Source organism: Accipiter gentilis, chromosome 24 (assembly GCF_929443795.1).
Source record: "Accipiter gentilis chromosome 24, bAccGen1.1, whole genome shotgun sequence".
Lineage (NCBI taxonomy): Eukaryota > Metazoa > Chordata > Aves > Accipitriformes > Accipitridae > Astur > Astur gentilis.
In genome coordinates, this window is record NC_064903.1 from 23,670,691 (window position 1) to 23,685,437 (window position 14,747).

General features: G+C 61.4%; 1 protein-coding gene across 1 annotated transcript in view; it reads right to left on the reverse strand.

The window, feature by feature from the left end:
- The window catches only part of NALF2 (NALCN channel auxiliary factor 2), a 32,134-nt gene extending 24,120 nt beyond the window's left edge, over positions 1-8,014 (reverse strand). The window contains exon 1 of the mRNA XM_049827756.1: positions 7,050-8,014. Coding sequence (XP_049683713.1) covers positions 7,050-7,868 — 819 coding nt within the window. The 5' untranslated portion in view covers positions 7,869-8,014. The remainder of the gene's footprint in view (positions 1-7,049) is intronic.
- Positions 8,015-14,747: the final 6,733 nt, after the last annotated feature.

Genomic DNA, 14,747 nt, shown 5'->3' on the forward strand with positions numbered 1-14,747 from the left:
GCCAGGCATGAGTCGCATCCTAATGGCATCCCGGTGACAGCGGGAATAGCCCCTGGCAGCCAGGTATATCCTGCACTCCTGCCTCTGCTGCATCCCAGCCCGGCAGACAGCTCTGGAGCTGGGCAGCAGAGGAAAAGCCCCGTGGGGCATCTGTGGGGCCAGCCCTGGGGCTGTGGGATGTTTCGGGGAGACCCTGCTGCCTCCTGGGTGCAGAAGGGCCGTGGGGAGAGGCCAGGCTGTGCGTGATGCCTGCCGCGCAGAAAAAGCTCCTTTCCTCATCCAAAAGGTGCCTGTCCCCAGACAGGGACCGCATGAAGTCCTGCGTTCAAGCATCCCCTTCCATCTCTCGGTGCCTGGCTACGGGGAGGGTGCTGCCTCCTCTTCCCCGGCAGCAAAAGGATGCTCGCACGGCTGGCAGCCGGCGTGACACTAGCAGATCCCTTTGTCCGTGGGGACAGTGCGTATTGCTGCCTGTTATGAAAAGCAGGATCGCAAGCCGTCCCCGATCTGGGCCACGCCAGGCAGCCCGTGGCAACAGAAACGTACCGCGAGGCGGGGGGGGTCGTGTCATTTTACTGGGTCACACATTTTGCTGATACCGCCGCACATGCTGCTGAGCTCACCGACTCCCAGAGGCTGCCCGTGCCCAACAGGACCACGGCACGCCGGACGCTTTCCAAAAGGCATCGTTAACTGCCGAAGCATCGCACCGTGCCTCTGCCGCTGGAGCTGAGCCTCCTTCTCCGAGGAGCTCGTTCCACCCCACCGGTGAAGCCCCCGCACACATCGTGCTCCCGAGGACGGGCACACGCGGAGAGGAACCCGGTCTCGCGTGCATCCAGCACCGGCGGCAGCAGGCACAGCCGGGAGCACACGGGCGCAGGAACAGGCGCTGGCACCTGCGTCACTTGTAGCTACTTGGTGACAGTTTGATGGAGACGGATCTCTCGCCCTCCCTCGCGCTCTTCCCCGCACCATTTGCTGACCTGCCTGTTGCTGCATGGAGACTTGCCGCCTTCATAAACTTCTATTTTTTTTTTTTCCCTTAAGCGCCACCGACAGACGTTAACAGGCGAGGACTAATAGATAACCAACCAGCCCAAAGCAGGCAGCCAAACGCCACTGAAAACAGCAGTAAATCCCCCCCCATTCACGCCCCCACCCAACAGCCCAGCCGAGCGCTGGGGGGGAGCACCCCACTCCAGGCTGCTTCACTCCACAGCAATCGTGGGGGTCCGGCTGCCAGCCCACTGCACACTTCCAGGCACCTTGAGATGTCTCAACCCCAAGCAAAGCTCAGGACTGACCACGCACCGGCTCAGCATCCCCCTTCCCTCCCGGCTTGCAGCACTCCCACGCACCCTGGGCACCGCTGGAGCATTTCTGACACCTTGACACTTTTTTTTTTTAATCACAGAGCAAACTCCTTTCATCAGGCAGTTTTTGGTTCTTCTGTTTTTCAATCTTTGATCTCTGTTTTCAAGCATCTAGCTGACACCCGACACAAGGCGCAGGAATTGGGCCATGCCAGAGGCTGTGGCTGCAGTAACTGCATGCCTAAACCCACACATTCTTTTCGTTCAAATTCTTTATACAATTTAATCACATCTTTGTGCACGGCTGAAAAAAATTACCTTTGCTGACATGGAATTGGCGTGCAATGTGGGGCCGCTTGGCTAAGCTCGTGCATGTGGTCTTGCTAAAGCCGCCAAATGACGTTCTGCGCTGATCCACTGGAATTACTCTGGAATTTACTCTGGAACTTTTTTCACCTCATGAAATGCCAGTAAAGCTCCACCTCACCGGCCAGGCTTCTTCCTGAGGAAAAGCTCCAGATGCAGACACCAAAGGTGCCTGCATGCTTGGGAGCAGCTTTTCCCCTCCCAGGTACTGCTGCTCCTGGTGCAGCACCCACAGACCCACTAATGCTGCAAAAGGGGACCAGGCCCAGGGGGCAGTTTTGCAGTCACCCATCAGCGGATTCTCTGGAAGCCGCAATATTAATGTAACCCCACATTTTTTGTTAAAAACAAACAAACAAACAAAGCGCAAGATTTTGGTGAAACCACTTTTGCTATGGGTCTCAGAGACCTCCCCTCCGCACACGGGTCTCCATGCAAGGAGCCATCCAGGCTCGGAGCAAGAGTGCACTAGGTTGAGCAACGTTTTGGATAAGCCCAGCCCAGACAAACTCAACTTGAGCTGCTTTTGTGAAGATAAAACGCTGCTTTGGTTCCCCCAAGAGGCACCCCTGGCACCGGGATACCCCCAAGACACGGCCCTCCCAAACCTCCTGGCCGCGGCGTGCTTGGGTCTCCAGAAGATGCTCCGCAGGGAGGAATGCTCAGCGGAGGCGCCAATCGCTGATGCTATTTCTGGCTAAACAAGAGCAAGAAAACAGGACCCACAGAAGGTGTGGAACCCAGGCACAACAGGTTTGCTCCCCAGCTGCTCGGTGCAGGTTGTGCTGCTCGGTACTGGCTGTGCCAGGCACGATGCCGCGGCACCTTCCAGCGGGGACCGGCCTCTGTCTCTCACCGCATCGCCTGCGCACCCACGGCAGGGAAACACCGACATGTTGCAAAAGCCTCGGGAGTCAAATCCTGCCCTGCCAGGCTCCCCGAGACAGGTTCTCTGGTAGGTAATGGGGAAAGCAGAGGTGCAGAAACAGATCTGGCCAGGGTTGCAGCCAGGATGCAACAGCCACTGGCCCACACGCGCAGAGAAACCCTGGTAATCTAATATAATTTGAGATGCTACAGGTCCTGTCCATCCTCGCCTTCCCACCAGTGCTCTGTTACCAGCCCCGGCCCTGCAGCTCCTGGCTGTCAGTCCTCCTCTCTCCACAGCTCTGTTTCTTGCAACCTAATGAGTCCTTAATTCAGCAGGCTCTGTCCCATAGATCTTGATTTGCCCTAGTACTGATGGGAGTGCGCACTTTTAGGGAGAGCTCTCCACAGCGGCTGTTGGTGCACAAACACAGTGCTCTGCCTTTACAGAAGCAAACCTCTCCTCTGGTGGTGGCCGAGCAGGAGCAACGCTGCTTTTTGCCTGTTCAGAAAGATGGAAAAAAGGCACAAAGCAGCCACAAGCATCCCACAGGGCGTCACTTTGGAGGAACGGGGATTTCTTCCTGCACTAAGTCCTGCAAAGCCTGAGCTGACAGCTCGCATGCTGCAAGGGCTGCCGCTGCCCTGCGTTTCCCGAGGGATATTCAGCCGCAACATCCACATCCCTAGGCCACGACCTCCTTGAGCCCTTTTGAAGGGTGCTACCAAGGTGTCACCACAACCGCTCAGTGCACAAAGTGCATCGTGTCTTGCAGTGACAAAGGGTAAAAGTCATGCAGGAAGAGGGGAGATAGAGGTAGCAGGCAGCTGCTCCCAACTCATTTAATGAATTCTCCCTCTTATAGGCAGAAAACCACAAGTATATTTGATCTCTTTTACGCATATCACCGCTAACTAGCACCGTGACCCCAGCAGCTGGCACTCAGGTCTTCTTCACTGCAAGAGGTGAAATGTATTTCAGACGACGGATGGACCTTGCGGATCCGCTTTGCCCTCTCCCTCCCCTGTTCACACTGTGCCGGGGACCCTGCCTGCAAGGGGCCGAGAGAGCCAGCCTCCATGAAACCCCATCACATCTAAAAAAGAAACAAACAATAAACCCGAGAAACGTATTTACACATTTCACCATCCCAGCCATAGGGATTTTTGGTGTTAGTTGTAGGAACAATAAGCGAAACATTTTCAGAGTGTGATTTGGAAGCTGAGGATGCTGCACGGGAATAACAACAACGTATGCAGAAAGTGGGATCTGCCTGGGAATTATTTCCGAGCAGGAAATAAAAAGGCCTAGGAGAGTATTACAGCAATGAGTAATCTCAGCAGCTGAATTACAGAGAGACCCCACCATTTCATGGTATTTCTATCTCCTGCAGCTCCCGGGGAGATTTTGGCCCAGCCTTCCCTGAGCGCTCCCCCAAGCTCCGGGCACCGACAGATCCAGGGTTTGGATACTCAGGATGCTGCTCACCCCCCTGGCAGCACCTGCCTTTTCCCCCCGCTGAGCGCAGCACCCCGAAACCAGGAGCAGCCCTCAGGATGCTTTATTAACAGGGAACGACAGGACTCGCGTCTCCTGAAACTAACCCGCAATGCTCAGCCATTTCCAAGTTTTTAACTCGAGGTCAAACCTGCTGCCGTACGAAGGAACCGGCTGCTCCGGCGGAGCTTTTGATGTTGTTGTCGTTTTAAAGCAGATACAATAAAAAGCCAAAATCACCGGGGTGATTCGGCTGCCAAAGAGCTCTATGTGTGCTGTTTACTGAGCCGCACAGCTCCTCGGGGACAAAATTACAGGGGAATACGTGGCTCTGCAGAGGGAGGCTGTGTGCAGGTAAGCTGGAGCTGCTTTGTTTCCCCGCCTTCCTTTTTTTCCAGCCGCTATTATGGAATAGGAAGGATGCAAATGGGAGGCAGCACTAACTCCTCCAGCACTAACCTCCCACGGCGAGCATGGTCCCCTGCCCCGCATACTCACCCAGCCCCAGAAATATTATTTAATACCTGTTCACCTACAGGGCTCTCCGCAGCCAGAGTGCCGCTACAAGGGTTTTGCAGGAGCCTCTCACGTTGGCTGAGCCGTCTGCTGTATTTTCCTCCACTTGCTCTCCTATGCTGCTGTCATTTGCTCTCATAACATAGAATCATAGAATGGTTTGGGTTGGAAGGGACCTTAAAGATCATCTAGCTCCAACGATCGAGCGGTAGCTCTCCGCTGTCGCTTACAAGCGGGCATTGTTCAGCATCTGGATAGGAATTACAAATTCAGGCTGCTTCAGAAATCCCGCCAGCCAGATTTTTTTCAACGCAACGAGTAACTGCAGCCCCTGCTGAAGTCCAGGGGACTCGAAATCAGGCCAAAACTCACTCGTCACCACCACGCTGGATGAGTCTGACGTTAGCCTCATTTCGCAGATGGGGAACAGCCACCGAGAGGGCAACGTTGAGACTCGCAGCTGTGAAAGTCTGAAGTAAGGCACCTAAATACGTATTGAAGCACCTTAAATAAGTGGCCTGATTTTCATGAGAGACTGAAACGAGCGGGAGCCGCAAGGGCTCGGGTCGGTGCGCGCAGGCTCGGGCACCCGCACTGGAAATTTCCTCGCGGGTGGCCCGGGCGAGCGCGTACAGGTTGGCCCTGCTGCTCGCGCCCTCCTGTTGCTTCCCAAATGCCGCCTGCGAAATCACGAAGCTGGTCTCGCAGATGCTCTAAGGATGCAACCGTCAACGTGCCACGGAGCAAGTTAGGAGGTACGTGTCTCGCCACTGCTACCTTCAGCTCTGCATCGTCTAAGCTTGTTTCCTGCTTTCCCATCAAAGATGTTAAGACCCGGGACACTTAACGAAGACGCATCTAAGCACGGCTCTGTTTCTAGATGCTTTGGAGTCCATGGGAACAACTCCTTGCCCAAGACCCAAAGGTAATGATTTTTTTCTTATCTTTCTTTGCTACTCTCTCGAGGTTTCTATACCAGCGAGCACAAGCAAGACGGACTCAGCAGAGATGGACGCTAAGCCTGCAGTGAGGGTGTCTGTGCACGCTACAGGAGACAGCACGAGGAGACCCTGCTTCTGCTGGGCCCCCGGGAGTGGGAGCAGCGCAATGGCGGGCAGCGCTGAATCCCTTCATTCACCGCGGAAGCGGAGCAGCAGGACCAAACCACTCGGTGCAGGCTGAATACCATGTACCTTTGAAACCGCAGGGGGAATTTGGGCAAGCAGATTGTAATTACCTGGCCTGGCACCGGCCCAGAACGTCAGCACTAGCTCCTTTCCAAAACCGGCTCCTTACAAAAGCAATGCGTAAACGCGGGCGTGAGAGCGGCGGCCAGGATCTCGCCGTTGTGCCCTTGATGAAAGACACCACCTCGGTGTCCCCAAGGCCATGCCCCGGTGCTGCTCCCGCGCTTTCCCAGGGCACGATCACCGCACCGAGAGCTGCCCGCGCTGCCACCGCAGCTCCAAGTGTCCCTCAAAACTCTCCCAGAAGAGCAGTGGCCAAGCCCCGTCCTGTCACCGGGGGGGATGCTCTGCCACCGTCCCTCCGGGGACAATGCTGTAACACATCCCACTGCCTCTCCCCCAAGACATGGCTCCGAGAGAGGGAAAGCAGGTTTAATTATCAAGACCGTTACGCTTCCCAGAGGCGATGTCCGGAGGGAGCGTGCACAGGTGAGCCAGGCAGCTTGGAGCAGGCGGAGGCTGGAGGAGCCGCGGCACCGGGGCTCCGGAGAAAGCAGGGGAGCGCCCAGCAGAACCGCGCCGGGCTCTGGATGGAGACGCGACCACAGCTCTCGTTTTGGAGAGGAGATGGCACCGTGCTGAGGCTTGATCCGACTGGTGCTGGGGAAGGCAACCCATTCGCTTTCGGAACGTGGACCGTGCACCAGGGCTGGGGGGAACGCCGAGGGGAAGGCGCATCCCGGCCCATCTCCCCGGGGGAGAAGGGGTGGAAGGGCTGGAAAACGGCTGCCGCACGCGGGGAAGGGGCTCCGGCACCACGGTTCATCTCAGGTCACCGCTTTGCCTACACGCCTCGGCTTAACGACGGCCGGGCAGAGCCCTGGGCCGCCCCAGCCCTGCGCAGCACCCCTCCGCAGCAGCGGCAGGCCGGAGGCGGCGGTGAGGGACCTCACACCTACCCCCGGCCGGGCTCTGTAAAGGGGCGCGGGTGAGGCTGGCAGGGAGCGGGGCGTCAGGAGCCCGCCTGCCCGTGGACGGGCACGAAGGGACTCGTGAGCGCCCACACGCTCCCACCGACCCCCCGTTCCCGCCTGCCCCGAGGGCTCCGGCCCCGTCCCGCCAGCCTTGGGTCTCGGGGAAAGGGGGTGGAGGGGCGCAGAGGGAGACCCCCCCCAGCCCGCCGTCAGGCGGGAGCGCGGCTCCGTCGGCCCCTGCGGGTCTCGGCTCGGCTCGAGCCCGGGGCTGCCCAGCCGGCGGCACGGGATGGGGACGATGGAGCCCCGGAGCACCCCCTCGTACCTTGCAGTCCGTCAGGCAGGATCTGACCGAGTAGTCTTCCGATTGCAAGTACTTCTCCAGCAAGAGGTCGAACTCCTCGTATTTTTCCTGAGCGTGTTGGTCCAGCCGCTGGTACGCCTGGACGCAGCTGCTACAGGCCTCCCCGCCCAGCGCCCCGGCCGCCGCCACCACCAAGTCCACCATCAGGTTGTCCACGCTGCAGTCCAGGCCGTCCGGGCCGGCCATCTCCCGCAGCAGGTCCCAGATCGTGTAAGTATCACAAAAGGAGAGGTTGAAGTTCCTAAAGTAAGCCTGCAGGAAGGTCCTCTTGGAGGAGGAGGAGGAGGAGGGAGAGGCGAAGAAGGGGGCGGCGGCGGGGGGCGAGCGGAGGGCCGCGCCGGCCGGCGAGCCCCGCGGCCGCTGCAGGGCGTGCAGCCGGGCGCAGGCCGAGTCCAGGTCGCCGCGGCCGGCGGTGGCGGCGGGGCAGGGGCCGGGGCCGGGGCCGGGGCCGGGGCCGGGGCCGGGGCCGGGGCCCCGGCTGAGGTTGCCGAGCAGGGCCTCGCAGCTGCCGCCCGCCGGTTCGGCCGCCAGCAGGGCCCGCGGCCCGCGGCTCCGCGGCCGCCCGGCTCCGCTCCGCTCCCGCGCCCGCAGCTTGGCCCCGGCGCAGAGCCACAGATGGTCGGAGAGGAGGACGGTGAAGAAGAGGAGCGAGGCCAGCGAGAGGCGCCATTTCTGCGCCCGCTCCGGGTCGGCCACCGGCTTGTCGCTGCGGCGCGGCGCGCAGCACACCGCCCCGCCGCCGGCGCCCCCGCGGGGGTACATCCAGGCGCCGCGGATCATGCTGCGGGGGCGGCGCGGGGGGGAGCCGGCGGCGGCGACGACGACGACGACGACGACGACGACGACGACGGCGGCGGCGGCGGCCGGGGCGGCCGGGCGCGCCGCGCTGCCGCCGCCGTCACCTGCGGCCGCCGAGCCGAGCCGCCGCCGTCGCCGCCGCCACCACCGCCGCCGCCGCCGTCGCCGCCATGCCCGCGCCCCCGCCTACAGGCCGTCGCCGGCCGCCGCGCCTCCTCGGCCCCGCCGCCGCCGCTCCCCGCCCCGGCCCCGGCCGCGGCGCGCCGCCCGCCGCTCGGGGGCATGCCCCGGCCCCGCTCACTCGGCTTTCCGCTTCCCCGTCGGCTGCGCCAGCTCGCGGGCCCCGCCGCGCCCGCCGCCGCCGGGCCCCATGCCCTCAGTCTGTCGCCATCTTCGGCCGCGCCGCCAACACCTTGAGGAGCCGCGCCGCCCTGCGCCTGCGCGACCGCCCGGTTCTCCCCCCCCCCCCTCCCTCCCCGCCGCCGCCGCCGCCGCCGCCGCCGCCTCCCCGCCGCCCCCCGCCGCCCGGCCCGGGCTACCGGCGGCGGCAGGTGCCGTGGTGCTGAAGGACAGCTCCGCCCGCCCCGCCGCTACCGGCGACGGGAAAGCGCTGCCCGAACTGCCCCCGACCCCCTTCCCCGGGAGGGGGGGGGGGATGCGGGGAGCCCCGTCCCCTCGCCGGTGTCCCGGAGTTTGTGGTTTTCTTCAGCCCCGGTCGGGCCCCGCCGGGCAACGCGCCGCCCTCGGGTGCCCGTTAACGGGGGGGGGGGGGGGGTAGTTCGCGGGAGGAGAGAGGGGTGGCGGGGTGCTCCGCCGACAACGGCGAGGGACCCCGGTGTCCCCGGGGGTCGCGCCGCTCTCCCCGGGGCAGACGGAGGTCGGACGGCCCCTGGGCGCTCGCTGCCCGCTCGCCCTCGGCCTGGGAAGAGCCCCCAATAATTCCGTTTTGGGGTCACGGGGAGAGAGAATTCCGACCGGGCACCGAAACGAAGAGGAAGGCAGCTTCCCGGGAACGTCGCTGCTTTGTGTCCCAAACCCTGCTGGCACCCCGTTAGGGGTTTCTTGGGCTAGTTAAACAAGAGAGCGTCAGCTCGCTGGGAGCGAAAAAATAAACAGAGCTCTGCAACACGAAACCCTGCTCCGAGGCTCCTTCTCCGTACGCGAAGCCATCCTCACCCTCGGGCACTAACCTGGCGGAGGGAACTGGTTCAAGTGTTCCTATTTCTGGGGTTTTCATCAAGCTCTGTCCCAAAGTGAACCAGCTCCTTCGTGCCGCTCAGCCGTGCCGACAGCCCTTCCGCGACGGAGGTGCTGGAGCTGGTCATCTGGGCTCCCTCGGGCCGGCCCCGGTGGGATCCCGCAGGCACGGGCAAAGTCACTGGGGGCTTCGTCCTTCTGTCTGTCAGCCTGACCGGCGAGGAGAGCGAGCCCCGCGGGAACGGGGAGCTCACGGCGTTCGGGCACGCACAGGAGGGCTGGCGTCTCAGCCGGCGCTCAGAGCACCGCTCCGACGCGAGCACAAGCCGTGGAAATCCTCCTGCCCACCGCACTCCTGGTCCCAAACGCCCAGGCCAGCAGATCAGGATTTGGCTTCTCTGTGGCCACGCGCTCCTGTTTAAAGCCACCCTCCTCCGAAGGCAGGCCCTGCGCAACGGGGCAAGCGCCACCGACCTCTCCCTGCCACGGCAAGGGCAGCTCGGGGGGCCGCACAGCTGGAGCCGAACTCCCACCCCTCCCGCCACGCAGCACGCCCGGAGCAAAAAGCGCGTTAATCACGAAGGCCGACGTGTCTGAGCTGCACATCCTCCAACAGTTAGCTCTGCTCCGGCTAAGGCACTGAGGTGAGAAAATATCTGGTGTAGAGCCAGGAGAGGTTTTACAGCCGGAACGAACAAATGTCGAACATCACCGAAAGTGATATAAGGAAGACTGCAACCCCGGCTGGAGGCTGAACTTCTCTGAGCCGTGGCACAGACACCTGCAGCTCCTGGAGCGCAGGGCAGAGCTCAGCAGGCAGCTTTCCTCCAGCTCTACCACCCATCCTTTCCTGCCCCTCCAGCGTACCCGTGGCCCAGCTGGGAAGGACATGCTGGAATAGCCGAGAGCGCTATTCCTGGAGGTCTGGGGTTTCTCTGGTGGGGTTCCTTTCCCGGGACTGCCAGCACCTGCCTTGTACACACAGGATCAGACCAAGGGTTGGGGCACTGGAGCTGTTACTCTGGAAATAAAGGCTAACTGTGCTCCCTCTGTGATGAAATGGCTCCGATACCTCAGGTACAAACGCCTCACCGTCTTGTCCATGGCATGGGAGCAGCGCGTCCTGCAGCTCCAGCGCCTGCACTGCGCGGGCAGAGCTCACCAACACGCGAGCAACAGGTAGGAAGCACGAGGCTGTGACCGCAGCAACTCCTTGCTGCTGGGAACAGAGCCCCAGCCTGCCCGGCAGAGCCGAGCATCCTGCTTTCTGATGGGAATTGAGGCACCAGGCACCTGGGGAAAAATTCAAGCAGTCCGAGAATACTGGGTACAGGCTCTGGGCACGCTGGCAGGGACCTCAGCTCCCTAAGCAGTGCTGCCTAGCCAAGAAGCAGCAGCCTCGGGATTCCAGTTCAGTCTTCCACACTCCTGACAGGCTGTGTTGCCTGAGGGATTTTTCCCTCCCCATGGTACTGCCTTTTCAGCCCAGAGGGGGTTTAAGTTTTATGCTCTGCACATCCAAAATGGCTCAGGGAGCGTGCTCCAGGCTGAAGGCCATCAGCATGGCGTGTTGTCAGGCCCCGAAAGAGCTGAGGCAATAACAGAGCCCCTCAAACCCTTGCATACCGCGTTACGTCTCTGACACCGAGCCCTGCTGTCCTTTGGCCCTGGCTGGTGGTGGCAGCTCCTTTCCTTCTAGTGCTCTGCATGCTGATGCTGGGAAGCTCAGAACGGGAAGGGAGACAACATCCCAGATCGCCAGCAGTGGCTTTAGTGGCCCCTGCTAAAGGCTAGCTGGCTCCCTCTTACGGCTAGGGCTCTAGGTTCTATTTATGTCAGCAGAGTGGATCTTCTCTTCCTTCTGTCTTCAGTGGGGAGTGTCTCTTTAAGCCTCTTCCAAGCCTTTTCTGTCTTATTTCCCACTTACCTCCCCAAAGCCCCGCTGTTCCCATCCTATTTCAGCTTTTTCCCCAGCCAGAGGACTCTGCTTTTTTTCCCTGCCCCTTCACTCCCGGTCCTTTTGTGCACCTGGGGCGAGCGAGTACTTGCGGGCTGAATGCAACCAGAAGGGTGGGCAGCAAGGAGGGCATGGGGAGGACTTCCCATGAAGCCCACCCGTGCAGGCAGACGCTGTGAGCCTCAGCTCGTCCCCGGCCTCAGCTTCCCTGTGTGCTCGTGCAGGGCTTGGACAGGAGCTCGTCGGTCCCACACCCGTTGGGAACAGTTCTCCTCTGCAGAGCCTGTACCCTGCTCAGCATCACCGAGCTGAGATGAGGCCGCACAGGCACTGCCCTGTTTGGTGAAGGGCTTTGTTTCCAAGGCACAGCGCTATTCCCACCCGGGAGTTTCCCCTTGCTGGGAAAACATTAACCGCTCCTCCCACTCCCTGCTCTTGCATTGCAAAACCAGCAGCTTACACATGGCCCTTCGTGAGATAACAGGTTCTTTGCTCAGCCTTCCTCAGGTTTCTCTCCATTTGCTGCTGCTGCTGCTGGTATTCGCAGGACAACATGGTTTATTGATGTTTTTCTTACGCCAAGCAGAGATGGATAGGCTGGCTCTCAGGACCAGGGTTCCTCAGCTGGGAGAGGCAGCTCTGGACCAGCCTCTGCCCCAGTGCTCCAGAGGCTTCCCCGGGGAGCACCGGCATCTTTGGGGATTTGGAGAGTTCCCATCCTTACCTGATGCTAATCAGCTAGCTGACTAATCAGGCAGACCCTCAGGTGGGGTTAAGCCAGCAAGGAAGTCACCACCAGCGTAAGGCCGGTGTTTTCTTACGGCATGCTGCAGCAGACAAGGCTTGCCCTGGTCTTTGTGAAGGGCTCTCCACAATGCGCTTTTATGGGATCTCGAGGCTCTGCTGGGAAAGGCAAATTATTAACCACAACAGGAGGGGGCCCAGGCACCAGAGGAAGGGATGAGGAGGACCACCCCAAGCTCCAAGCAGCAGTCAGAGGCACCGAGGGACATACATCCCCAGGGACAGCCGCAGCACCGTGAACAAGACACTCAGACACGATGGGGTGGCAGAGGGGACGGTTGCACCAGACACGTGTATGCGCCCACGTCACCCTGCCACAGGCACACACAGTGCTGCGATGCAACCGCCTCTGCACCCAGCCAGCATTTGGGAAGGGCCACTCCAGACCAGCCCCAAATACCCAGGGGGCAGGGAAACCTTTGCTCGCTGTGGTTAAAGTCAGATGGAGAAGAGACAGAGTTTGGCCGGCTGCTTTGGGGCCTGAGCCAGCAAGAGGGTGGGCCAGGGCAGGTAACCTCGTGTGCCCAGCGAGAATCCTTGCTTGGCGCAGCCCCAGAGGAGAGCCCAGACTTGGGAGGTCACTGCCAGCCCCTGCCTCGGGGGGCAGAGGGAGGACCTGCAGCCAGAGGAATCACAGGGGCAGCAGTCCTGCCCGAGGGCTTGACCCAGGAGCAGTCCCGTGCATCCTGCAGCCAAGCCCCTGAGCCGCAGGACTCTGCCCTCCCCTCTGCCAGGGCTCAGTATAGGGTATAGCTGGGCTCAGGCATGCGTGGGTGTGTGTGTGAACTCTCCTGCCCAGACCCCTTCCCTGCCTCCCGGTGCTGCTCTGCAGCCCCCTCCCTTTACTCCTTGCCTGGCTGCGGTGGCCGATGTCTGGCTCAGAGTCATTGAAATCCCACCCTGAAGCGCAGACCCTGTGCTCCCGCTGAAGGCTGGCGGCAGGAGATGCTTTCCCCATCGGAGGAGCGTTACATGCGCTGAGCTGGAATGAGCCTTGCGTCGTGATCGCACATCTGCAGTGACAGACCTAGCAAGCCCTGCTGCTTATCAGCTCCCAGCCAGGAGGGAGGTGAGGGACCCCGCAGCTGGAGCAAGCACTGCTGGGGTCTCAGGGGGATCCCCTAAGGGATGCCCCAGTGTGGGATGGTTTGCTGCAGCCAGAATGCAGCTGGGGTTACTTCAGACAGAGAGAGGCCCTGAGAGCTCCCCAGCCACAGCAGCCCTTGCTCTGGCAGCAAGTAAATCAGGTGCAATCAGATGGAACAGCCGGAAGGTGGGCAAGAAGTGGATGTACACACCTGCGCCGCCTTGCAATGAGGCTGGCAAAGGCAGGGAAGCCATGCCTTGGTGCCCAGGGGTTGCCACTTTGGTGTCAGACCTCAGTAGTCTCCTGCCCGGCATCGCCCATGGGACTCACTTGCTCTTGCCTTGCACCAAGCTGTGAGGGGACGGCTGCCTGCAGGGACGGGGACTCAGGGAGCCCCTCTGCAGGGGGGACCCCGCTATCTCACCCCACTGGCGTTGCCCACACTGCTCTCATTCACAAATCCTCATCCCCAGGCTGGCTCTGCGCCCTCCTGACCTCGGTGGCCCTCGTGCGGCGCCGCTTGGTCGCATTTCTAGACATACCCGGGATGATGTCAACAGCGTCCAGCCCTGATTCTATACGGCCCTCCTGGGAAAGCCTTCAGACCACATAGCTGAGTTGCTGGCCAGACCTGCCAGGCCCCCGGCTCCTTGGGCAAGGGCTCCTATTTCTTCAGCTCCCAAACAATGGGCGGTGGTGGGGGCTCTCAGCTGCTCTCCAGGGCACGGGCTGGTTTTCCCATCAGGTCCCATGGCTGGTGCTGCCACATCACCTCTCAGCACAGCCCCGCGTCCCGGGACCCGTGGTACAGAGCCCAGGGGGAAGCTGCCTTCCTGGGAATAGCCACGGTCGCAAGCCTCTCCTCCTGGGAAAGAGGGGAGCTGCTGGGTGCAGGTGGCAGCTGTGGCAGCAATGGCAGCCGATGAAGAGCCCTCAGGGCTGGGCTCCCAGCACTGCCGGTGCTCCCAGAAGGGGGGTTGTAATGGTGGCACCTTAACAAGAGCCTGTGCCAGTGGCGAGAGGGACCCAGCAGCTGCTTGAGACCTCATACACTCGTGTCGTGCCAGAGCAGTGCTTCACCAGGCTGGAGAAGAGAGTATGGCTGAGCTCCCCATCTCCCTGTTACTTGTCTCATTCCCTGCCCTCTCGCTGGGTCCTTTTCTTGCATTATCGATGAGGCAGGAATCAGTTTGGGTTTCCATCCTACACCCGCAGGAGACAGGCCATTCTGACCCCCCTCGCCCCAGCACCTCTCCTTTCTGCCTGCCCCACGGCATTGCTGGGAGCGTTTTGACTGGGTCCCCTGGGGCCCAGCACAGGGTGGTCCTCTCTGCCCAGCCTGTCCCAGCTGCTCGCTCTGCAGCCCAGGCATCACGGGGTGAAGCGGCCAGCCTGGCGCCACACCAGTATCTCCAGAAGGAAGGAGTGGGGATGGACAGAGAGCACAGAACTCATCGCCCTCCCGGTGCTGCTGCCCTCAGAGTAGGTGCCTCCTGTGGGTCCTCCCTGTGTGAACCCCAACCTGTGTCCATCCCACACCAGGTCCTGCTGCCCTGCACCCCAGTACGGGCCAGGGTTCCCCACCTCAGAGGGGAGCAGCGGTGGGGTGGGATGCAGCACCATCTGCTCCCCCTGCAGACCTCCACCCTGGGCTTTTCCCATTCCTTTCCTGATGTTTCTTACCTGGATGCCCCCCACCTGCTCCGCTGCCCCCAGTTCCAGTCAGGCTCTGGATCCAAGGGGTCAGGAGAGCGGTGGCAGAGGTGGCACGCCACGCCATGCCGGCAGGGCAGCCGCCCAGCCAGGGACAGCCTCT